Genomic DNA, 21,324 nt, shown 5'->3' with positions numbered 1-21,324 from the left:
AAGTTCTGTGGTTGAAACTATCCCAGTAACCCTTTGGCTTCTCAGACAGAAAGGGTATACTTTCACTGTTATCTAGTAGTAGGATCCATAGCACTTGGTGAGTCATGCACAACATCTGATGGTAAAAATTTTAACTATCGCTTTAACAAAAAAAATCATATTTTTGTATATGTTTTGTGGGTATAGATCAAGGTTATGAAAGAGGCCAGAGGTGGTGTGAATCCAGGCCAGAACTAATAAATGGAGCTGGCCCAGTGCATTGGCCCGTTGTGCTAAAGGACACCGGCCCGGGTCCGTTTTACAGATCTGGGCCACATGATTTTTGCTAGGGACGGTAGTAAAACTTGTTACGCCCTGATGTGATGTCACTACGCTCTATGTAGCGCATGTGTATGGACAACAGTGTTCGCTTTCTTAAATTTAATGTGCCTGTCAAAGAGGCTAAGGAGAGATAACTGACTGAAGTCTTGCTTGACATCCGGATGCGTTGATGGGGTTGCGCACAACTGTTCAACACTTTATGTAGGCTACTTGAGTTTAACGTTACTTGGGCTTACCTTTGATCAAGTGTTCGTTGCAAATACGTGTATATTTGGACGGTTGACATTGTTTGCCCTCCCAGGAGAAAAAGTAACGTTATGTTTAATGGCACAAATCCAAATCTCCTCCTCTCGGGGTTTTCTTTATCGGACAGAATTCTATAGAAACACAGCCCTGGTTTGTGTCCTCTTAGATTTGTACATCCGTTTTCACGACAACAAAATAAATGTATCCCTTCTAGTTAGGGACCGTCTGCAGTGCACATACAATCCATTTTAAGTGAATAATTTTTGTTTTTCAACATAGAAATTTCAAACCACTGCTGATATAGACAGCGACCACCCTTAAAATTACACAGCAGCAGCTGCATAACACTGGTTTGAGATTTCTATGTTGAGAAACAAAAGTTATTACAATTAAAGTAGATCTTATTGCACTTTGCAGACGGCCCCTAACTGCGCGCGCTCCCACCGCAGGCCGCTTTTCGTTTTCGGAGATTTATTGGACTGCAACAGGTAAGTCGAGCCGTTTATATTTTCAGAAAAGAGGGAACGAAGTCCAGGTATAATGCTGTAGAAGCCAGCTGTTGTTGTCTTACTGCTGAAACTCCGCTGTGTGGTCCAGATGTTCTGGATCGGGGTTATTTATTTAAAGTGAAACCAAAGTTTGTCGAGTTCTCAAGCAAAGACTTCCAGATATTATAATGCTTTCTGAGGCAAAATACTGTTTAAAACGATATAACATTTATCGTCTGTGTCAGGTTATCAGATGCTAGATGATCTGAAATCTAGTTAACAGTTTAGAGACATCAGTGTTTTGTAAGAGCCAGTAGAAGGAGCGTTTCCTGAAATGTAGTCTAACGTTACAAGTTTCCTTGATTAACCTCGTTCCTGAAGGCGAAATTTTTTGCCCTTTCATGCCTGCATTTAAAGTTAGGCTAGCAACTCTAAAATCTTTTAAAATGTGTTTTTAAATTCGGATTAAACATCGGCTGTGAAATTCACTGTCGAGTCAAAGTCCATCAGATAAAGTTCCAGTGTAGGCCTACACACCAGATTCCTGTCACGAGGTCTTTCCCAGCAGTCAAGCCAGTCTGTTTTTCTGCTGTTTTATTTCAAATTAAAAGTGAGCTTCTGCTGAACACAATGGGCCTTTCCGGAACTGCTTGCTACTCCGCCCCATTGAGTGCCATCCCAAACCAATGAGGGCAGACAGGTAGTGGGTTGTTAAACCCTCTGATGCGGAGTCAGCACCGATTCTAGCTTGTTGAAGGTGTGTAACACCCTTTGCTGCAAGATGGGGGACCTTTCTTTCAATTTGCGTTCCCGTGACTTTGCCGGTTAACATGTAGGATTTTTAACTTCCTAAACTACACTAACATTTCATATCACCATTCACAGGTCGGAAACGTAGCCCAAAGGTTAAATTGTGTTAATAAAAAAAATGATCTCGACTGATAGACAATACAAAGGTTGTTTTATTGAACCGTATTCATACACAGGAGATTAGGCTACATAACAAGCAACAAAGGCATTAAAGAAAAATAGTTGGCCTAAGTCTTTATTATTTAATTCTCCAGACTATAGCCTATAATGCTTCATATAATGTATGATTTATATTGAAATGGTGTATTTGTGAGTGTAACATTTTTCATACAGGCTAAGTTAAAGAGGTTCAAAAATGGTCTTGTCTTTACACTGAATATCAATCTTTTCATAAAAGATAATATTTATTTTTGTAAATATCTAAAGTCATGTTCTTAAAGAAATATTCACACAAACACAAAATGAATGACAAATGCTTTCAGTTTCGTTATTGCAAAAAACACACTTTTCCTCAACATCAATATCCTGAATCTTAATACCACTGTTGTTTATTTGATACACATGTTATAGCAGCGAGTGCAGCTGTAACGTCACATCCTATTTACGCTGGGGAGAGAGTTGTCCGCTATATTTAAACCGTACGCGGGTTAGGGAGCTCGATTTGGCTGTGAGGGTGACTCTGACCAGAGTTCACTCCATGTCGGAGTGGAAGTGGCGAGGGTCTAGTTTCGGAAAGGCCCAATGTAATCGGTGTGGCCGAAATGATTGAATTAATGATAATGAAAGAAATGCTTAAGACAACACAAGTATCTAAAGAATACAATTTTCACAGAATGCTTACGAAATTCAGACCGATGTTTGGAGAAAATCTTCTGTTTCCATTTAATCATTTCACTTCACAGTGATAGCAGACCACATCAGAATATCCCTCAGTGAAGACCAGAGCTATTTGATGGAGGTTTTAAAACTTACAGCCCTTAATAATGTCTATTTCTGCACAATTCAGATTGGCGTTAAAATCAAAAATTTTTTTTATCTGAATTTAACCAGTTTTAGATGGATGTGAAAAGAAAACCTCTTGTTTTCACTGACTTATTTCACTTCACAGTAATAGCAGACCACCTCAGTGTCCCTCTGTCACTGTGGACAGAGCTGCACCTACACCTAACTTAGCCAGACTCATTCCACAATTCACTACACAAATGCCCATTATACTGCTACTGATACTGCCAAAATTTTCTTGTAAATTTACGACTTTATTCTCGGAAATGTAGAGTTTTTCTCAGAATATTACCCCCTCCTGCAGCTCCGTGTTTGTTTTATCTACATTGTCCCAAATAGCCTACACCAGCCCTATCCAGTTGGTGGCCCGTGGGCCACATCCGGCCCAGAGGCAATCTCCATGTGGCCTAGCATCCATCTTATATATGACAACATAAGTAAACTAGTGGGAGTAGCTAACGATAGCTAACGATAGCATGTGAAACTCACATGCTGTGTAAGGCTGCAAATAATGATTATTTTTGTAGTTCACTAATCTGTTAATCATTTATTCGATTAGTCGACTAGTCACGATTATTTCATTATGTCACCCCTAATTAAACCATTGAACTAATATCTTTCAAGGGAATTACTGATCTTCAACACACAGCCGAACTAGCTAATGTTACCATTATGTGAACAAGGTTTACTATTTAGAATGATAACAGTATCAACACCAGGGGAAAACAGTGAAGAAGACAAGAGCATAGGATACTATAATTCACTGATTTACTGTTGCTCTTAACGTGTTTGCTAGCAACTAAAGGAGCGTTCTCTTAGCCAGCATCATCCATGAGACCTCAAAACCAAGAATGCAAAGAACTGTGAAGAGGCTGCTCAAAGATAACAGCCAGGTTTTATAACCCAAAACAATAAACTCATAATCTGATTTATTGCCAAGTAGGTTTTAACTTTAACTTTTAACTTTATAACAAAGATTTAAAATCAAGTACTAAAACCACAACTGTACACTAACAATTTAAGGTCCATTTAGAATAAAGCAACAGTCCCTTTTCATACTCTTTCTGTAATTTATTTTTCTAATGTGCTTGTAAGTTTTATAAGTGGAGAATGTTCTGTAGGCTACATCACGAGCCAGATGTTCCTTGCTTTACTTTAAAATGACCATTAATGTACTGAGATTGTAACGACAGAATAGCAGCGGTACGATCATTGAAACTATCTTATAGTTGTGGCCTTTCCTCTGTTGTTGCTGCTGCAGTGGCTGAGTAACTGGGACCAGAGGGCTCTGTGGGTGTGACTGGCCGGCCGGCTGGCACGACTAACCTCACGAGCGCTTGTGTAGCTTCTCAACCCCGAAACATTTGAGCACACTTTTGATTCGCCATCAACTTTTGTAAAACTTCCAATATTCAAGTTCTTCACAGTTGATTTCTCACCTCAAATCTCTCAAAAGTGTATTTAGTGACGAAATAGCATACAAAAAAACGTTCTGCTGTTAGCCTCTTTCTCTGTTGGTTTCCGCTTCTCACATGAATGCTTCTTCTTCGTGAGTAGTCTTACAGTCAAGCAGTCATGGCAGAAGCGATACTGCCCCCAGCACTTCCTGTAGTGCATTGCAGCTAGAAATGAACAACCAGAAATGTTCTTAATCAGAAAATTGCTATCTCTGCCTTAAACAGCATCTTTGTAAAGACGCGTCAACAATGAAATTTCATGTTGACGTATTTATAATCGACGTCGTCGATTACGTCGACCAATCGTTGCCCTAATGCGCTATACCAAAAACCGCCGATCCAGGGCTCAACAATAAGGACTGCCTGTGTTGGACCGTGACTTTAAATGACCCTTTTTAAACTATGTGTAGTCCTTGGTCCTGCGTGTTCTTTCATGAAGCAATAGGAGAAGATGTTTTTGGTCCAAGTTAATCAGTTTTATTACAAGTAAATGAGTAAAGCTTACAGAGCTCTGGGTCGATCTTCCTTTCTCTGACAAACAACAAGCTGTCAGCTGCACCTCTCCAAAAAACACACACATCAGGTCTAGTTTAATAAATGATAAATCAACAACTACATCACAGGTCAATATAAGAAAACACAATAACTTTGGTTACCCTGAGTAATACAAAAATCATACTATCAGAATCTCTCACCTGACAGGGGCGAGGCTCAGACCCTTAGGGGTGCTCAGCCCCTAATGAGAATGGAACCTGGTGGTGCTGAAACGATTTATCAATTAAATCGATTAATAAAAACAACATGCAAGAAAACAGCAACTCTAATGTTACCGTCCGTCCACCGTAAAAATGTCGCCTCGGCAACAGCACGACGGCACCCGATCAGAAAGCACCCGTGTTCTGCCAGCGGACCACAGACAAGGTAACAGCAACTTTAGCATTTAACTGAAATCATGATTGATTGTTGAAGCCAAAGTAAGCCGCAGACCTCAGCTGAAAATGTCAGTTCTTTGTTGTTCTTTTTTGGGCTGCGAGTTGGAATCTCACAGTCAAGAATTAACAGGGGGGCGGTGAGCTGCACCTTTTCACTCACTTCCAGCTCTCTCTGTAGCTCAGACGTTTCCTGCTACCTGCGTGTACTAATCCATCCTTCACCAAGATTCTTTGTCTTTATAATTGCCATCTTTATAATAACAAACAACAGCTGTTTCGTGTGCAGGATCGCTCATTTCTCATTTCACGTGTGTTTTCTTGACAAAACGTGGTTTGGAGACCAGAGTCAGGTGACACAGCCGCTGTCAGCTCGTGTAGTGTGTAACCCCCTGTCATGATCAGTCACGTAGTGTGAATTGAAAAGACCAATAAATATCTATCACCTATAAAGGTGCACAGGGTTGATCCCGTTACCGGAGGGGGGGCTCCGCCAAGCAAAAGTACTTCTTAAACAACGCATCGATGAATTATTGAAATAATCTACAGAAGCTTTGAATAGTAAAATCATCGTTAGCTGCAGCCCTAGTAGCATGCATACAATGCCTTGCAAACATGTTCACTAATTGGTGCTGAGTATAAGTAGGTCTACTAGAGAGGAGCTGGTGCAGAGCGGAGCGGGTCAGTCAAGGGCGTCACTTTGTGTTGAAAAGCGGAACGGACATAAGGGCTCAGATGAGGGCTGTGATGGTACATTTGAGTAATGAGACGTGATGCTGCAAAAGATTTTTAACACTATTTAGATTAGATATTTGATGCAAAAATATATGCACTGGTGTGGGGGTCCTCCCCCAGAAGATTTTGAGCATTAAACTCGTAATTTCCTACATTCTGGAGACATTTTCTGCTCCAATTTACGGTGGAAATGTCTTTTCTAATATGAGGGAAAACTACAGTCCCTTCCAAAAGTATTGGAACGGTGAGGCAAATTCCTCTGTTTTTGTTGTTCACTGAAGACATTTGGGTTTAAGATCAAAAGATTCTGAACTCTTGTCTAGTATGAGACAAGAGTTCAGAATTTCAGCTTTTATTTCCTGGTATTCACATCTAGATGTGTTAAACAAACTCAGGACGTTTCAGCATTTGTATTAGACCCCCAGCATTCTTGGGTGAGCAAAAGTAAAGGAACAAATAATCTTAAAGTAAATAACATTTAATATTTGGTGGCATAACCCTTGCTTGCAATAACTGCCTCAAGCCTGCGACCCATCGACATCACTAAACTGATGCATTCTTCATTTGTGATGCTATTCCAGGCTTTTACCGCAGCTTCTTTCAGTTCTTGTTTGTTTCGGGGTGTTTCTCCCTTCAGTCTCCTCTTAAGGAAGTGAAATGCAGCTCTGTTGGGTTAAAGTCAGCTGATTAACTTGGCCAGTCTAAAACCTTCCACTTTTTCCCCCTGATGAAGTCCTTTGTTTTGTTGGCAGTGTGCTTTGGCTCATTGTCCTGCTGCATGATAAATGTCCTCCCGATTAGTTTCAATGCATTTCTCTGTAAATTGGCAGACAAAATGTTTCTGTCCACTTCTAAATTCATTCTGCTGCTACCATCATCAGTTACATCATCAATAAATATTAATGAGCCTGTTCCAGAAGCAGACATGCACGCCCAAGCCATGACATCACCTCCACCATGATTCACAGAGGAGCTTGTATGCTTTGGATCATAAGCATTTCCTTTCTCTCTCCACACTTTGGCCTTTCCATCACTTTGCTAGAGATTAATCTTGGTCTCATCAGTCCATAAGATTGTGTTGCAGAACTTTTGCGGCTCATCTCTGTACTTCTCTGCAAATTTCAATCTGGCCTTCCGATTCTTACTGCTGATGAGTGGTTTGCATCTTGTGGTTTCTGCTCTCTGAGTCTTCTGCGAACAGTGGTACCTTCACCCCTGCACTGTGGAGGTCGTTGCTGATGTCACTTACTGATGTTTAGGGATTTTTCTTCACAGCTCTCACCATATTTCTGTCATCAACTACTGTTGTTTTCCTTGGCCGACCTGTTGGACGTCTGTTGCTCAGAACACCAGTAGTTTCTTTCTTTTTCAGGACATTCAGCACAGATTGCTGTGCTTGCTATGCCCAATGTTTGTCCAATGGCTCTGATTGATTTTCCTTCCTTTCTCAGCTTGACAATGGCTTGCTTTTCTCCCATAGACAGCTCTCTGGTCTTCATGTTGGTTTATCCTCTTTAACAGGAAATGCAGTCTTTATAGGTTTCGAACCAAGGATGAAAACTTAAGGGGCTTTCACACCTGAAAGTCCGCACCAAGGTCCAAACCAAAGTTCATGTTTTGATACATTTTGATACATTCGGTTAGTTTTGGTTTGGTTTCACACTGTAATTCTGCGACCGCACTAAAGGACTTTACATGAGAGACCTGCGTCCTGTCCGTCATCATCTACGTTGGCTGTGTCTCCCTGTAGGTTACTTGACATTGATTTTGTTTATTAAACAGTTCAGCGGGGAGCTTTGACAAGAATGAATGAATAAAAAATTTACATATTCATATTTGCCACTACATTGCAGTGTTTCCTACAGAATGACAGTGTAACTGTGGCGGGGGGGCGTGTGTGCACAAGTGCGTGCTGGCGTGCATCGATCTTGACAACAGCTATATACAGTGTGCTAGTCTCGAAAATCCAGCTGTATTATAGATGCATTTCTCCGTGCATTTATTTGTTTCCAGTTTAAACAGCAACCGCCGAACTTCCTGCAGGCTAAATAGTCTGAAAGTCCGAACCATCCAAAAAATGCTTTCACACCAGAAACGAACCGAACCATGGTTAAGGTTGATCCGGACCGAGACTACCTCTTTTGGTCGGACCAAATTCCGTCTCTTTGGTCCGGAGGAGGTTTCACACCTGCAAATTTGGTTCGGACCAAACTGAAAAGTCCGAAAGCCCGGACCAAACGAGGTAGGTGTGAAAGCCCCCTTAGACTGTCCCACACCGGATGCAGTATTTACGTAATCGATTACGCCAGCTGGCCGGCCAGTTTCTCTCATTAATGTTTGACTATAATGTCAGAGAATTTTTTTACTTGTAGATTAATCTTGGAAATTAAATTCTGTCTGGGATTATTCCCCCTCTCTCCCCGCTGGCTCCTTTTTTTTTCTATTAAAATGGACCTTATGTGCAGTTGGACCTTTACAACTTTATTCATATTACACATAAAAGATGAGCCCATAAAATACATAGGCTAATAAAGATTTGATCTACAATACGAACACTGTGAAATTAATTACAATTTACTGGAGCCCCCCTTGCTTTGTCGTCCACCACGACATTAGATTTAGCTGTTAATTTGTCTATTATAGTCATAATTTCCTGACACTACCAACGTGCGTTCCTCTGGAGAAATAAAAAAAACTCCTATTAAGTTAATAGCGAGTTAACATGGACTCAACTAACCAACATCTTATCCACCTTCGTAGTACCGTTTAGGCGGTCAGAATTTGTCAAGCCTGAGTTTGCCTGATAACCCCGAGTTAACTCTGAGTAGGTTGAACTCCCTTCGTAGTACAAGAAACATCTGTCAGTCACATGTTCCAATAGTTTTGCTCACTTGAAAAATGGGTGGGTTCAAACAAAGGGTGATATGTCCTTAGTAGTTTAACACATCTAGATGTGAATACCAGGAAATTAGAGCTGAAATTCTGAACTCTTGTCTCATACTCATCTTTTGATCTTAAACCCAAATGTCTTCAGTGAACAAAAAAAACAAGAAATTTGCCTTACTGTTCCAATACTTTTGGAGGGGAAGGTATATTGCATTGCATGTTTTCTTACTGTGCAAATGAACCTTTCTCAAAGCATTTTCATTTGTTAAATTACAAATATATAACTTTCTTGGTGCAAGCTATATTTCAGAACATTTTTAACAATTGCTTTAAAAAGTAGTGGAGACAAAATCAGTAATTTCAAAATGTGGTGGGTCCGCTCGTATCCCCCCTCAATATTGAAAGTTTTAGTTTGGCCCAGATTGTTAAACGCACATACCCCGTTCCGCTGCTGCTGACCGGTCGATCAGCCACGTCACGGATCAGTAAAACATTAGAAACTGAAAAATGTAAGCATTTAGGGATATTAAACCCGTTTAATGTAAGTAAAGCCACATGAAACTGCAGGCTAATTGGTTGTCCCTTCTCTTACTAACATTAGAGGAAAATAATAAGAAAATAATAATAAATAATTGTATTATTTTTCTAAAATCGCCCCTGCTGCCCGACCTGCAGCTTCTCCCCTCTCCCCTGCAGAGCTCCTCCACTCCACATACGCACACACACACGGAGCGAAGTCAGCCAACAGATCAGCTGATGTTACCGAAGTTGACGACAGCTACGGTCTTTAGTCTAAGTACATGGTGCAATGAAACCTTTGAGAGTAAAGAGACAATACTTTATCAATACACCTGTTTAGCATAAACATGTAAAACTCGATATTTTAATCTGCTCTGGTTTTACACAAGCACAGCGCTAGCTCAGCTTAAGCTAATTGTTACAAACAAGCTAGAGTGAAAGATGTCTGTTTTTATAACTGTTTAGCTTATTTTACCACGTACATGAGAATATGGCACATATAAGGTGCCTAAACTCAGCAGGAGGAGGACATGGGAAAGGACTGATGGGGACTGAGTTCATCATTCTTTCTTTACTTCGCTAAGTATGTTGATGTCAGGAAATGATTTATTTTAATGACATTTTAGATTTGTTTCCACTGAGATATTAGTGACTTTGCTGTTGTAAATCCTGTTGAGCTCTAGAAACATTTAATTATAATAAATTATTTTTAAGAATATATTTTTAAAAGGCATTTGTTTAGTAAAGAGGGTAATAAGAGTGTATCAATAAAATTCTAATGATACCAATCCCAACTTGTGAGAAAATGTCCAGCCTATCTCCATGTCCTAGTTTATCTCCGTGTAGGCTACTTTGTTGATTTGGTGCAAGATGGCGCTGCCAGGGCAGTCGTATAGTATTTTGGTTCACTCTGTTTTGTTTACGTTTGTTAACTTTGCATTCTGTTGTGATACCCGGAGCTCTTTCACCAGAGAAGAGCTCTTAAACATCAGGGGAACAACACCAGCGGATTTAATTCGGACTTTTCACGTGTCATCAGTTGAATTATTGATAGTTTTCAGTCACGTGACATGCGCGGGCAGCTGGAGGGCAAAACAACAGACCAACACAGCGGCTCACACAGTGACTCCCACAAAAGCAGTCAAATTTTATTTGGATCACCTTTCAACTTGAGAAAAAGAAACACAAACTGCAAGTGTTGGGCATATCTGATCCATATAACATTACAGCATCCGCCGCCGCATTTCTACCGTTAAAAACCATCAGTTTACCGTTTACCTTGTGGGGAATACCTCACCTAACACACCCCAGTCTCTCCTCCTCGATTAGTGAATCCGAAAGCACAACAACCATCTAGCATTTCCAGCAACTCAAAGTAACAGCTTGTTGTTGCTTACTGGTCGGCAGGCAGCGGAAAATAACTTCATTTTTGCCCTCCAAGGGAGCGTTTTCCTTGGAATGTGACGTCATGTGAAAACTATGAATTGGACATTCTGGTCAAGGCTTCACTCTCCGTTGTTTATTTGGTAAAACGCCAAAGGAGGAGCTACAGTAAGCTGGTGCGACTGCAACGAAGAGGACGCTGCTACCGGGAATATTTCTCTCTGATGTGCGCTCGCTGTGCAATAAACTGGACAAACTTTCGGCTACTGGTGGGGAAAACAGAGACTTCTGTTCTGTGCTTCACAGAGATGTGGCTTTGTGGATCGATACCGGACTACGCACTTAAGCTGGCTGGATTCCAACTCTATAGAGCGGACCGCGACACAGAGCTCTCTGTTGGTAGAGCGGACATTCCCGGACACACTTAGTTATTGTTCTTGGTGACCACGTTATGGTCCACTTAATTCCTTCATACAGGCAGAAATTAAAGCTCCGTAAACCTGTGGTGAGGACTTCTAAGCAGTGGACCAGTGAAGCTGTAGAGGACCTTCAGGTGTCTTTGGACTGTTCTGACTGGGATGTTTCAGGACTGCTACCAATAGTCTGGATGAGTATACAGAGGGTGTGATGTCCTACATCAGCTTCTGTGAAGACAACTGTGAACCATCCTTAAAGGCGGGTAGCTCTACCTAACCCCTCTCTCCATCTCAGAGAGGGATGTCAACAGACTGTTCATGAGGCAGAAACCTCGCAAAGCCGCTGGGCCGGACTCTGTCTCCCCATCCACCCTGAATCACTGTGCTGATCAGCTGTCTCCGGTGTCATCCCGGCCCTGCTGCAGAACAAGCTCTCCCAGCTGAGAACTACCAACAGGCACTTTAGCCACCAGGATTTATTTAATATAAACATATTGCATGAAATTAAATTGTTGTTTTCTTTTCAACAGGAAGTCGAGATGAAATGGATTGTACAGAGTTCACGACTACTTCCTGCCCTGCACTGAGGGAACTTTCATGAATCAGCCTACTGGACATAAACAATGTTTTGCCTGTACGAACTGTGTTGCAGGTAGATTTCTATTAATATTTTCTCATCATTAGTAGAAACTTAAAGCCTAGTTAAAGACAGTAAGTAAGCTTATTAAAGATGTGAATTATACAATTCCATGTTGTAAAGTAAACCAGTACAGCGCAGAACTAAAATCTTACAATGCTTGTTTAACTTTCTGCAGTCTGTAGATGATGAGAAATCAAATTCATGACATGTTATTACACTAGTTCATGGGAGCCCCATACCACAAAACAACTTTTGTAGTCATGAATCACCAAGTCTTCTAGAGTAAAACTGCCCAAAATTCACACCCATACACAACAGCAAACCATCATTTAAGCTCAAACTAGGCGTGGGCGATATTAGATCGTGGACGATTAAAATGTCTCCACGATCTGCCTTTTCAGTTTGATCATTAGTATCGTGCTACATTGCACAATCTGTCAGTTTTAGTTCTATAGTAGCTGCTCTGTCAGCTGCCTCGCTTTCTGCGTCCTCCGCTGTCTACAAAGGCAACACTGTTGGGTGTCACAAAATTAACATTAAAGTTCCCCGTGTCCCGCGGCTGCTCTGCCTCAACTCTCTGTGATTTATGGAGTTTGCTGATGAACAGAAAGTCTTTCTTGTTGCTAAAGTAACCACTGCAGCTAACTAGCTGCTGTTAACTAATTAGCTCAGTTAGCGTAGTGGTCATAGCTGACTCAGCCCAGACTGGGAGCACGGAGCACCTGAGGACTGTATTGTATTTAACGTTACACCTCTACTCAGGCACTGGAGGTTTTCAGGCCAGGATAACATCAGCGAGCGGTGCCGGGATTGGGCACCAGAATCAGAGCTGAGCGAGCAGTCAACGAAACCGAGCTCAGCAGCCTCCTAGTAAAAATGGCATGAACGGGACCGAACACAGAGACCAACAGGGAATATAGTACCAGTGTGAGTTTCTTCAGGAACAGATAGATTTCCATTGGATTTTGACATTACAGTTTGATAAACCACAAACGGCTGACGTTACTGACTGTTTCTGTCTGCATCTGTAGCTAGTTAGCTCGGTTAGCCGGGCAGCTGGCTGTCCTAGCTGATTCAGGCCCGGGGGGCCAAGAGCCGAACCCAGCAGGAAAACCAACCCCGATCATGTATTCCCTGTCTTTCAACTGGTCTCTGCAGGTCTCGGAGGCCGTCTTGGGTCCCAGCCGTAGTGTTCACTCAGTGAGAGCTGAACCCACCTGCACAGAGTCTGCATGATGGGGTGTAACGCACATTCAGCGCTACTAGCTACTGTAAACCCCAATCAGTGAAAATCAAAACCAAAAATGTATATTAAAATCTCTAAAATGTTATAAGAACAAAATTAATCAGTTAATTGTTGTTTGAATGAATCATTAGGCTACTATGTGTGTCCATGGCGTGGCGTTTGAAATCAATGATTCGCCATGAAACAGGAAGTTGTAACTTCACTGTACAGTACATGCTCAAATCTGTACCAAACTTTGCGAATTTGCAAATTCTACTATGAAGAAGGCGTGACCGGCCCTTTCTCTGCCTCTGATTGGCTTAGCCTGACGGTGGAGTTTCTGAGATAGACCTGGTTTAAAGAACAGAGGCGAGTTCATCCTCAAAATGTTTTGCACCAGTTTGCAACATTTTTGGATTGATTGACAAGTTTTATTGCAAGGAAATTTGTAACGTTGCACAACGGGCTTCAAGGAATGTTTAGTTGTCGTGTCAGAGGTGTGACCCAATCAGGTGCGACAAGTATGTAAACACAGCTCTGTTGAAAAGGCAGTAAAGTGCACTGCACTTGCGTGCACAACAGTGCGTTCAATTCACCACCGTTTCTGTTGAAAAAAGCGTTTTGTTATGTTTTGTCGGAGCTGAACTCAACCCAGGTTTCAGCTGAAAGAACAGGAAGTTTTTGCTGGTCTATTGACTTTAGCAAATTAGGTTATATTTTTATTTCTTTAATGTCTACATTATCAACTTAAGCAACTGTGACACAGCAACATCCCCTCGGGGATCAATAAAGGATTTCTGATTCTTTTTTCTGATTCTGATAAACAGTTTGCTTAGCAGTTAGTGTAATCTCTACATGGATATGTTTCTTTTTCTTTCAGGTGATGTCCCTGTCCCCTGATTTTACTCTCACTTCATCCCAAATCTCAGTGAGAGGACGTCTTCAGCCCATGAAAGCTGTGATTCTGCTGTACAAAATGATGTTTAGAAGAAAACCTCTGGCACCTGCAGCATTGATGGTAAAATCATTTTTATCAACTTGCATAAGAACCCGACAGCCTAGTTACAACATTTCTGCATTACTTCTGCAATGTGCCTAACTGAACTGGAAACAACCTCACAGTGCCACGTGGTGGACTAGCGGACTGGTACTACAGCAAGCTTTCATGGCAGCAGTTCATGCATCACTTTACTCCTTCTTTGTTTAAATGTTTTCCTTTATGATAATGTCTCTAACATCGACAAACATTTCAGTGTCAAGAAAAGAAAAAAGATTTTGGTTTTCTGTTCATCAGCTCTCCTGAGTGATGAGCATCTGCTCTGCCGTTAACCTCTGTAACAGAAGAAAGATGATGTGGTGAAGGTGAAGATGGAGCTGTTTAATAGTACTAGTGGGAAAGTGGAAAGTCAGTGGAAAGTTCCTTTCCAGTGATAGGATGAAGGTGGGGGGTTGTGCACAAAAGAAAACATTTCAAAGCAGTTTTGAAATGAAGAAATACAAAATAAATACACTGAGTGAAAAGAGAAAATACATTCTACAGTACATATGGGAAACACTGGTGTTCCTTCACCTTAATGATGATAAGAATGTAATATTTAAACTCTCCTTTTACGTGCCGGTCCACACGATGACTTCACTCTTATGACTCTGATGACACAAATATGACCTCATTAACTCTCACGTGACTTCCTGCTGGTGTCTAGGGGAGTGGGGGCCATAAACATATAGGCAAAACTGGTATAGATCTTAAAAAGGCAACTTTTGATGCAGACAGGTAACAATAAACAAAAGGAGGGTGGATGAGGGTGCTGCGAAAACAACAAACCAAGTTAAAATAAAGAGGTCCTCAAAAGGAGGCCTGTACCTATCTATATTTAAACAGGGTTAATTCTTGCTACAAAGAACACAAAGAGCACAGGACCCACTACACCTGAGGAAAACTAACTCAATATTAAACAAAAATACTAAGTGAATTTCTCCACTACACACAATGTACAGCTAACAAGCAAAGTACACAAGTCAACAGGCGGTGACAAGCTGCCTCGAGCAACAGGTGGACTCTCCTTATGAGGAGGAGGTAATCAATGTGGTGACTAGCCATTGGTTGAGCGGGAACAGAGGGAACCAATGGGTGGGACTGAAGTCAGCACCCCAGAAACCAGGAAGTAGGCGGGTCTTCTTTCCACAGGGACACAGCCTACTTGGTAGAGGTGAGACAGAAAAGGGGAAACACAAAAGTGACAGCGACAGCCGTGACACTCACCTGCAAAGGTTAAATGATGGGACCTCCTAATGTTAATATATTTGATTTGCAGTTTGTCTTCATTTCAACCAGGCTTCACTGAGACAAAACCCTTTTTCTTTCTCTTCACAGATACTTGTGATGAATGTCTTCAGAGTCACAGTTCAGAGACACAGCCTCCCGTGTCATCGAGGAGAGTATGAGATAGGGGAGGAATGCTGCCATGTTTGTCCTGCTGGTAAGATCCAACTGAATGTTAAAGGGATATTTCACTTAAAATATGGAGTCTTTTTCTTTTACTGCCAGATACCAACAATAATTACCAGAATCAATCACTCCATCAGGGCCCACAGTTGGTGCTGTTTATGTTCACAGGTTTCATGTATCTGCGAGTCCTTCAGTGTGACTCTGTAGCAGACAGCAGTTCACTTTGCAAAGCTCACAACATGAGCTTTACCCTCCAAGATTTAACTTTTTCATTTAATAGAAACATTATATTACATGAAATTGAATTGTTCTTTTGTTTTCAACAGGAAGTCGAGTTAAAACAGATTGTACAGAGTTCACAATTACTTCCTGTCTGCCCTGCACTGAGGGAACCTTCATGAATCAGCCGACTGGACGTAAACAATGTTACCCCTGTTCAACCTGTGTTGCAGGTAGGCTTCTGGGAATAATTCCAAATCATTGTGTTGTGGAAATTGATCTTGCTGGTGAGGGATTGAGCAAATAATTGAGTAACAATCAACCATTGCCTTTGAAGAATTTATTAATAAAAAAGAATAAACAGAAACATACTAAAACACATATACAGCTGGTCCAGAGACCTGCCTAAGACCGCTTCGGGCGTCTGGCCCCGCGCAAGGTTTGCATAATTTACACAGTCTAGGTTTCTACGTTTTGGGGAACAGAGATCCTCGCCCAGCCTCTCCCAGGAGAGGAAAGGAACAACAAGAGAGGGAAAAGACAAAAATAATCTCACAGCTCTGACCTAAACCTAGTAAATGTGGACGGACTAACATAAGGAGTATAGAAGAAGGAAAGGTTAAGGATAGACACAATACATATATATCTATAAGACATAACGACAATAGTAATAATAATAATATTAAAAGTCATACATAAAAGATTAAATGTAAGGACACAATTTTCTGCCATAACACAATGAAACTTAGAGCCTGGAGTTCAAAGGCAGTAACTTGCGTATTACTGCAAGTTCCACTGTTAAAGCTGTGGAACAGCTAAGGAAACTGTTGAAGATTGGTTTGACAATGTCATTGCATAGAAGCAGAGACTCATTTTGATGAGTTTACTACACATTACTGATTTTGCTCTGAAAGTGATGAACTGCATGCAGAAACAAAGACCTTGTGTGTTATGAAATACTCTGAAATACTAAGTGAAGAAATGTTGTGTGTCGCAAAAGGATCATTTAAGAGTAAGCTACAAGACATTCAACATCATTTATTTTGCAGTCGATGTATTAGGCTGTTAATTTCAGCTGTATTTTCCTCTGTGCATGTTGCTCTAGTAGATTAAAAGTGTAGTATCTCCATATGTAACCTCTGTATGTGCTGACAGGTTCTGGTTTGAAGATAAAGACGTCATGTACAACAACATCAGATGCAGTTTGTGAACCACTGGAGGGATTCTACTGTCTGGACTCTACAGAGGACAGCTGTATGACAGCGCAGAGACACACAAGCTGTCAACCAGGACAATACATCAGCCAGAAAGGTTGGTTTCCTCGTGCTGACTTTAAGCTTCTAACTGTAGTTTAAGTTTTAAATGTACCAAGGTTTTGAGAAACGGAACTTAATGACAACTTCCTCATTAAAGCTGCAAGTGGTTATTTCTGACCACAAGATAGCAGAACAGAAGCTCCACCATAAATCTGCAGAAACTGTTCAGACCAGTTGAGTGATTCAGTCAGCCTGAAGCCGTTAAGGGAACTTTCGGATGATCAATCAATTACTTAAAGATTAACTAGGAAAATGTGAATTCTAAAATTTACATGGACAACATTAGTTTAAGAGTTAACAAAGCAGAAGAATTCTCTGTCAGGATCATTTGTTTGGGGAAAAAACTTGTTTTCATGTGATTACAACTGTTACCCAGAGAAGTGGATGTTACACTGGCCAGAAGAGAAAAGTTTAAAAGTGGAATTTATATCATTTCTTGACAGTTGTCAACTGACATCAACATATTAGTAGTTTTATCCATCCATCCTTCCATCCATTGTTAACCGCTTATCCTGCGTACAGGGTCGTGGGGGGCTGGAGCCAATCCCAGCTGACATCGGGCGAAAGGTGCGATTCCACACAGAAAAGCCAGGGCAACCAGGGTTCGAACCCAAAACCTTCTTTCTGTGAGGCGACAAAGCTAAGCACTGTACTACCGCAACGCCCTAGTAGTTTTATATTATTTTAAATTACATTATGACACTGAACCTCAAGATGTTTGAATACTTCCAGTGTTCTCTCAAACTGTGGTTTGTTTATGAGTCTGCTGTCCTTTACAGTGATTCAAATCCCATCTCACTCTGTAGTTATGAGAAAAATGAACATCTCGTCAAAACCTCAAAAAAAAAATGTTTTTCCTAAAACATAAAAAAAATGGAAGATTATGTTTTGGGTCGTGTTTTTTAAATCCGCTGAAATTAAACCGTCCTTACATTTCATCAGATCAGTCTGATGAAATGTAAGGATGTCATTAAGAAACTGATCGCTCTATATGAATATATATATGAATATATATATGAAAACTGAACTGGTTTCAATATCTCTAATCTGTGTTTGTTCAGGAACAGCATTCACAGACACAAAGTGCTCTGACTGCAGCGTTGGAACATTTTCAGATGGGACATTTACGTCCTGTCAGCCGCACACACAGTAAGAGAAGCTTCACATCAGACATCTGAAGTCTTCCAGCAGCAGTGAATTCATGGTTTCCTACAAATGTTCCTGTGAAAATGTCCCTCTATCATTCCAGATGTGAATCAATAAACCTGAAAGCAGGAACTGCTTCAACCGATGCTGAATGTGGAGAACAAAGTTCAGACAGGACAGGAGTTGTGATCGGTGCTGCTGTTGGGGGGATTCTTTGTTTATTAATTTTAATATTGGGCTTGTTGCTTTTTTCTATGTCAAAAAGAAGAAAGGACGTCTAAACAGAGGTATGATTTGTATTTAGATAATAAAAACACTGTCACATCATTAAGTTGTTGATTAAGGTGTTTATTTGTAATGTTTTATTACAGAAGACATTCCACAACTGGAACGTTTTATTACAAGAAGAAATCAGATGCAAACAATCCCCAACAGGTATGTTCTATACTCTTTACTATAGACGGGTTTCTGTGCAACGTCATCACAGAGATGTGTGCGCAACTATGGGGCAGAAAAGCATATCTAGCAGCAGTGTTGGACAAATTACTCAGAAATTGTAATGAGTTACTTTATACTCATTTAAAAACCAATGTACGTGCCGAGGTAGTTTGGCATTTCAGACTTTTGTGGGCTTGTCCCAGCTCTCCCCTAGTACTTTACATATTACTGGGTATTAATGGTAAATAGTCACATTACTCGTTACATTACAATTACTTTCAACCATCGCACCCCATCTTTAAAAGTGACGGGAAGCCTGTTCAGCAGTGCATTTTAGAAATAAATCCACTTTACTGGAACAATAGTTAACCTAAAGTCAACAACCAGCCGAACTGAAAACACTGCAGCCTCTCAGACCAGAGGATGCTCTATCATATAAGCTATGGATATAGGCTATTTAAAAATAATTTTAAAAAAACAAAGCAGGTCCCTCCAGATTTTAACTAATCGCGTGTTCATAACAGCAGCCATGAGTATGATTTTTTTTTTTAATGCCACTGTCAGAGATCAGAAAAATCAAGCAAGTGTCTCAAATTTTGAACTAACATTTTGCAAATGCATTTATAAGAGAAGCATTCAGTGCTTTTACAAAACACAAAACGTTGATTAACGCCACTCTCTCCTGCTGAGTGGATACTTCACTGGCAGAAACGTTAGCTGCCGGAGTTTATTTCCACAGGCTCAAGTTTCACGTTGCTGTGCTGCTTTAGCAGATGCTTCAATACAAAATTGTTCACAGTTGAAAGCGTTTTGCTGGTCGCACAGAGTTTACAACAGAAGACCATGTTCTTTGCATCTCTGAGTGTGACACAGCTCGGCCTAATGGCAGAACGTTACTTACAGCTGTGGAAAGAACGCCTCTCTCCTTCTTTCTCCATTCTTCCTTTAGTTTTTTGGCTAGCAGCTGACTTGAACAACATAAGTTCTGGTTCCGCTGACCTGCAGAGCGGTTGCACATGATATATTAACATGCGAAATGAAACGCTAACAAACAGAGTTTATTATTGAGTCAACAAGAATTTACAAACAATGCCTAATCTACGTTGATTACAGTTGTTTACTACAGTCTTCTGACCGGCTACCAAAGCGCTTTGACCCCCTGGCTGCATGCGCATCCAGCAGTGTTTGTATAAAAGAAACCAGTCTGAGTCCATTTTACTGTTATGTACAGTAGGAAGTAGGAATGATTTTTCTTCTAAGTAATTAAATAACATCACTCATTTATCAAATTTTCACAGAACAGAAACGTGAATGGAGAAGAAATACCAGGTGAATGTCCTGCACACGGCGCTACAAGCTGAACACTCTACAGAAGTGCTGGTCTACAGTCTGGATCATTATCTCAAACATATGTTACTGTAGAGAGACTGAAGTCAGCCTGGAATAACAACGTGGAGCAAGCTGCAGACTTCCAGTCAATCATCTTCATGTGACTGTACATGTAGGCTTCTTTCTTCTTCTGTGGTGGTCACAGAGCTTACGGCTGGATCTGAACACAGACAGACTGAAACTGGACTTCATCTGTCATAAACCAGAACAAAGAGCTGGAACAGAAGAAAGATTCAATCTGAACTGCAACATGATGGACAAATGGTGACTGATAAAAGCAGGGAAGCTGGATAGTGTGCAGGTACAGCTCCAGGTGGGTACAGGTGAAGCACCAAAGCAGCGTGTGGTAGGAGGAGAGGTAGTCCACATGCCAAAATTTTTGGGGAACATGAATTCCTGGAAGCCTGTGTTTTAACAAGGCGTTAAATGGAAATCCAGTCGGATGTTGTTATGGAGCCAGTGTGGATTTGTGCATTTTATATCAAATAAATTTGGAGATCCCAAAGTCTTTCTCTCTCCCTGAGAGAAAGAAAAGGAGGGGGTTTGAGATATCAACCCTCAACAGACAGCTGAAGCAACCAAAGGAGGAGGTGAAAGGTTTGCTTTCCCTAAGGGCTGTTTCTGGGCAGTTCGATCATAAAACTGGTCACCTTTTGGCAGCAGCCGAGACAAGGCTCTGTGCCTGACTGTTAAAATGACAAAGAAACACTAATCAGACATTTTCTTTCTCCTGAACAGCCTATCAGAACTCTTTTTAAGAGAGGGCAAGAAACCCTAAACTGCCCCCCGCACACGTAACCATGGCAACTGACCTCCCTCTTTGTTTAATTACCCCACATCAAAGGATATTCTCCTCTTCACGCCCTGATGTGAGAAACTCTAGAACACCAGAGGACAGCCCTGAACTCTTTGTGTAAACAAAGAGTACTGTCTCCTCAAAACTCAAAGCATTACCTTGTTTAATTAAATAATCTTTAAATTACTTAACTTGGTCTCTCCAATCCATTTGAGCTCAGTGCATCATAGGAAATCCCCCAGCAGTCTAGGCCTATAGCAGCATAACTAAGGGATGGTTCAGGACTAACCTGAGCCAGCCTTAACTATAAGCTTTATCAAAGAGGAAAGTCTTAAGCCTACTCTTAAATGTGGAGATGGTGTCTGCCTCCTTAACCCAAACTGGAAAATGGTTCCACAGGAGAGGAGCTTGATAGCTGAACGCTCTGGCTCCTAGTCTACTTTTGGAGACTCTAGGAACCACAAGTAACCCTGCATTCTGGGAGTGCAGTGCTCTGGTGGGGTAGTAAGGTACT

At 41.0% G+C, this 21,324-nt stretch overlaps 2 protein-coding genes across 6 annotated transcripts in view; one reads left to right on the top strand and one right to left on the bottom strand.

The window, feature by feature from the left end:
• Positions 1-21,324, bottom strand: part of LOC119905741 (tumor necrosis factor receptor superfamily member 14-like) — a 67,910-nt gene that overhangs the window by 11,302 nt on the left and 35,284 nt on the right. The gene's annotated exons all lie outside the window — the stretch shown is intronic.
• LOC119905747 (tumor necrosis factor receptor superfamily member 14-like) lies at positions 951-21,001 on the top strand. Of its 2 annotated transcripts, XM_038723046.1 has the most exons (11): positions 951-1,055; positions 11,723-11,844; positions 12,595-12,759; positions 13,938-14,075; positions 15,432-15,537; positions 15,833-15,958; positions 16,881-17,036; positions 18,103-18,190; positions 18,291-18,474; positions 18,559-18,622; positions 19,924-21,001. In XM_038723046.1, exons 4-9 carry the CDS (start codon positions 13,941-13,943, stop codon positions 18,466-18,468), a joined length of 789 nt encoding a protein of 262 aa, XP_038578974.1. In that variant the 5' UTR covers positions 951-1,055; positions 11,723-11,844; positions 12,595-12,759; positions 13,938-13,940; the 3' UTR covers positions 18,469-18,474; positions 18,559-18,622; positions 19,924-21,001. The 2 variants fall into 2 exon arrangements, with proteins under 2 accessions (XP_038578974.1, XP_038578973.1); XM_038723045.1 differs by lacking the exon at positions 12,595-12,759.

The sequence above is a fragment of the Micropterus salmoides genome, unplaced genomic scaffold, assembly GCF_014851395.1.
Source record: "Micropterus salmoides isolate LMB-PRFRI ecotype aquatic unplaced genomic scaffold, ASM1485139v1 Ms_hic_scaffold_16, whole genome shotgun sequence".
In the NCBI taxonomy this organism is placed as follows: Eukaryota; Metazoa; Chordata; class Actinopteri; order Centrarchiformes; family Centrarchidae; genus Micropterus; species Micropterus salmoides.
The sequence above is the reverse complement of the archived record's forward strand: the minus strand, read 5'-3'. Positions and strand labels throughout refer to the sequence as shown.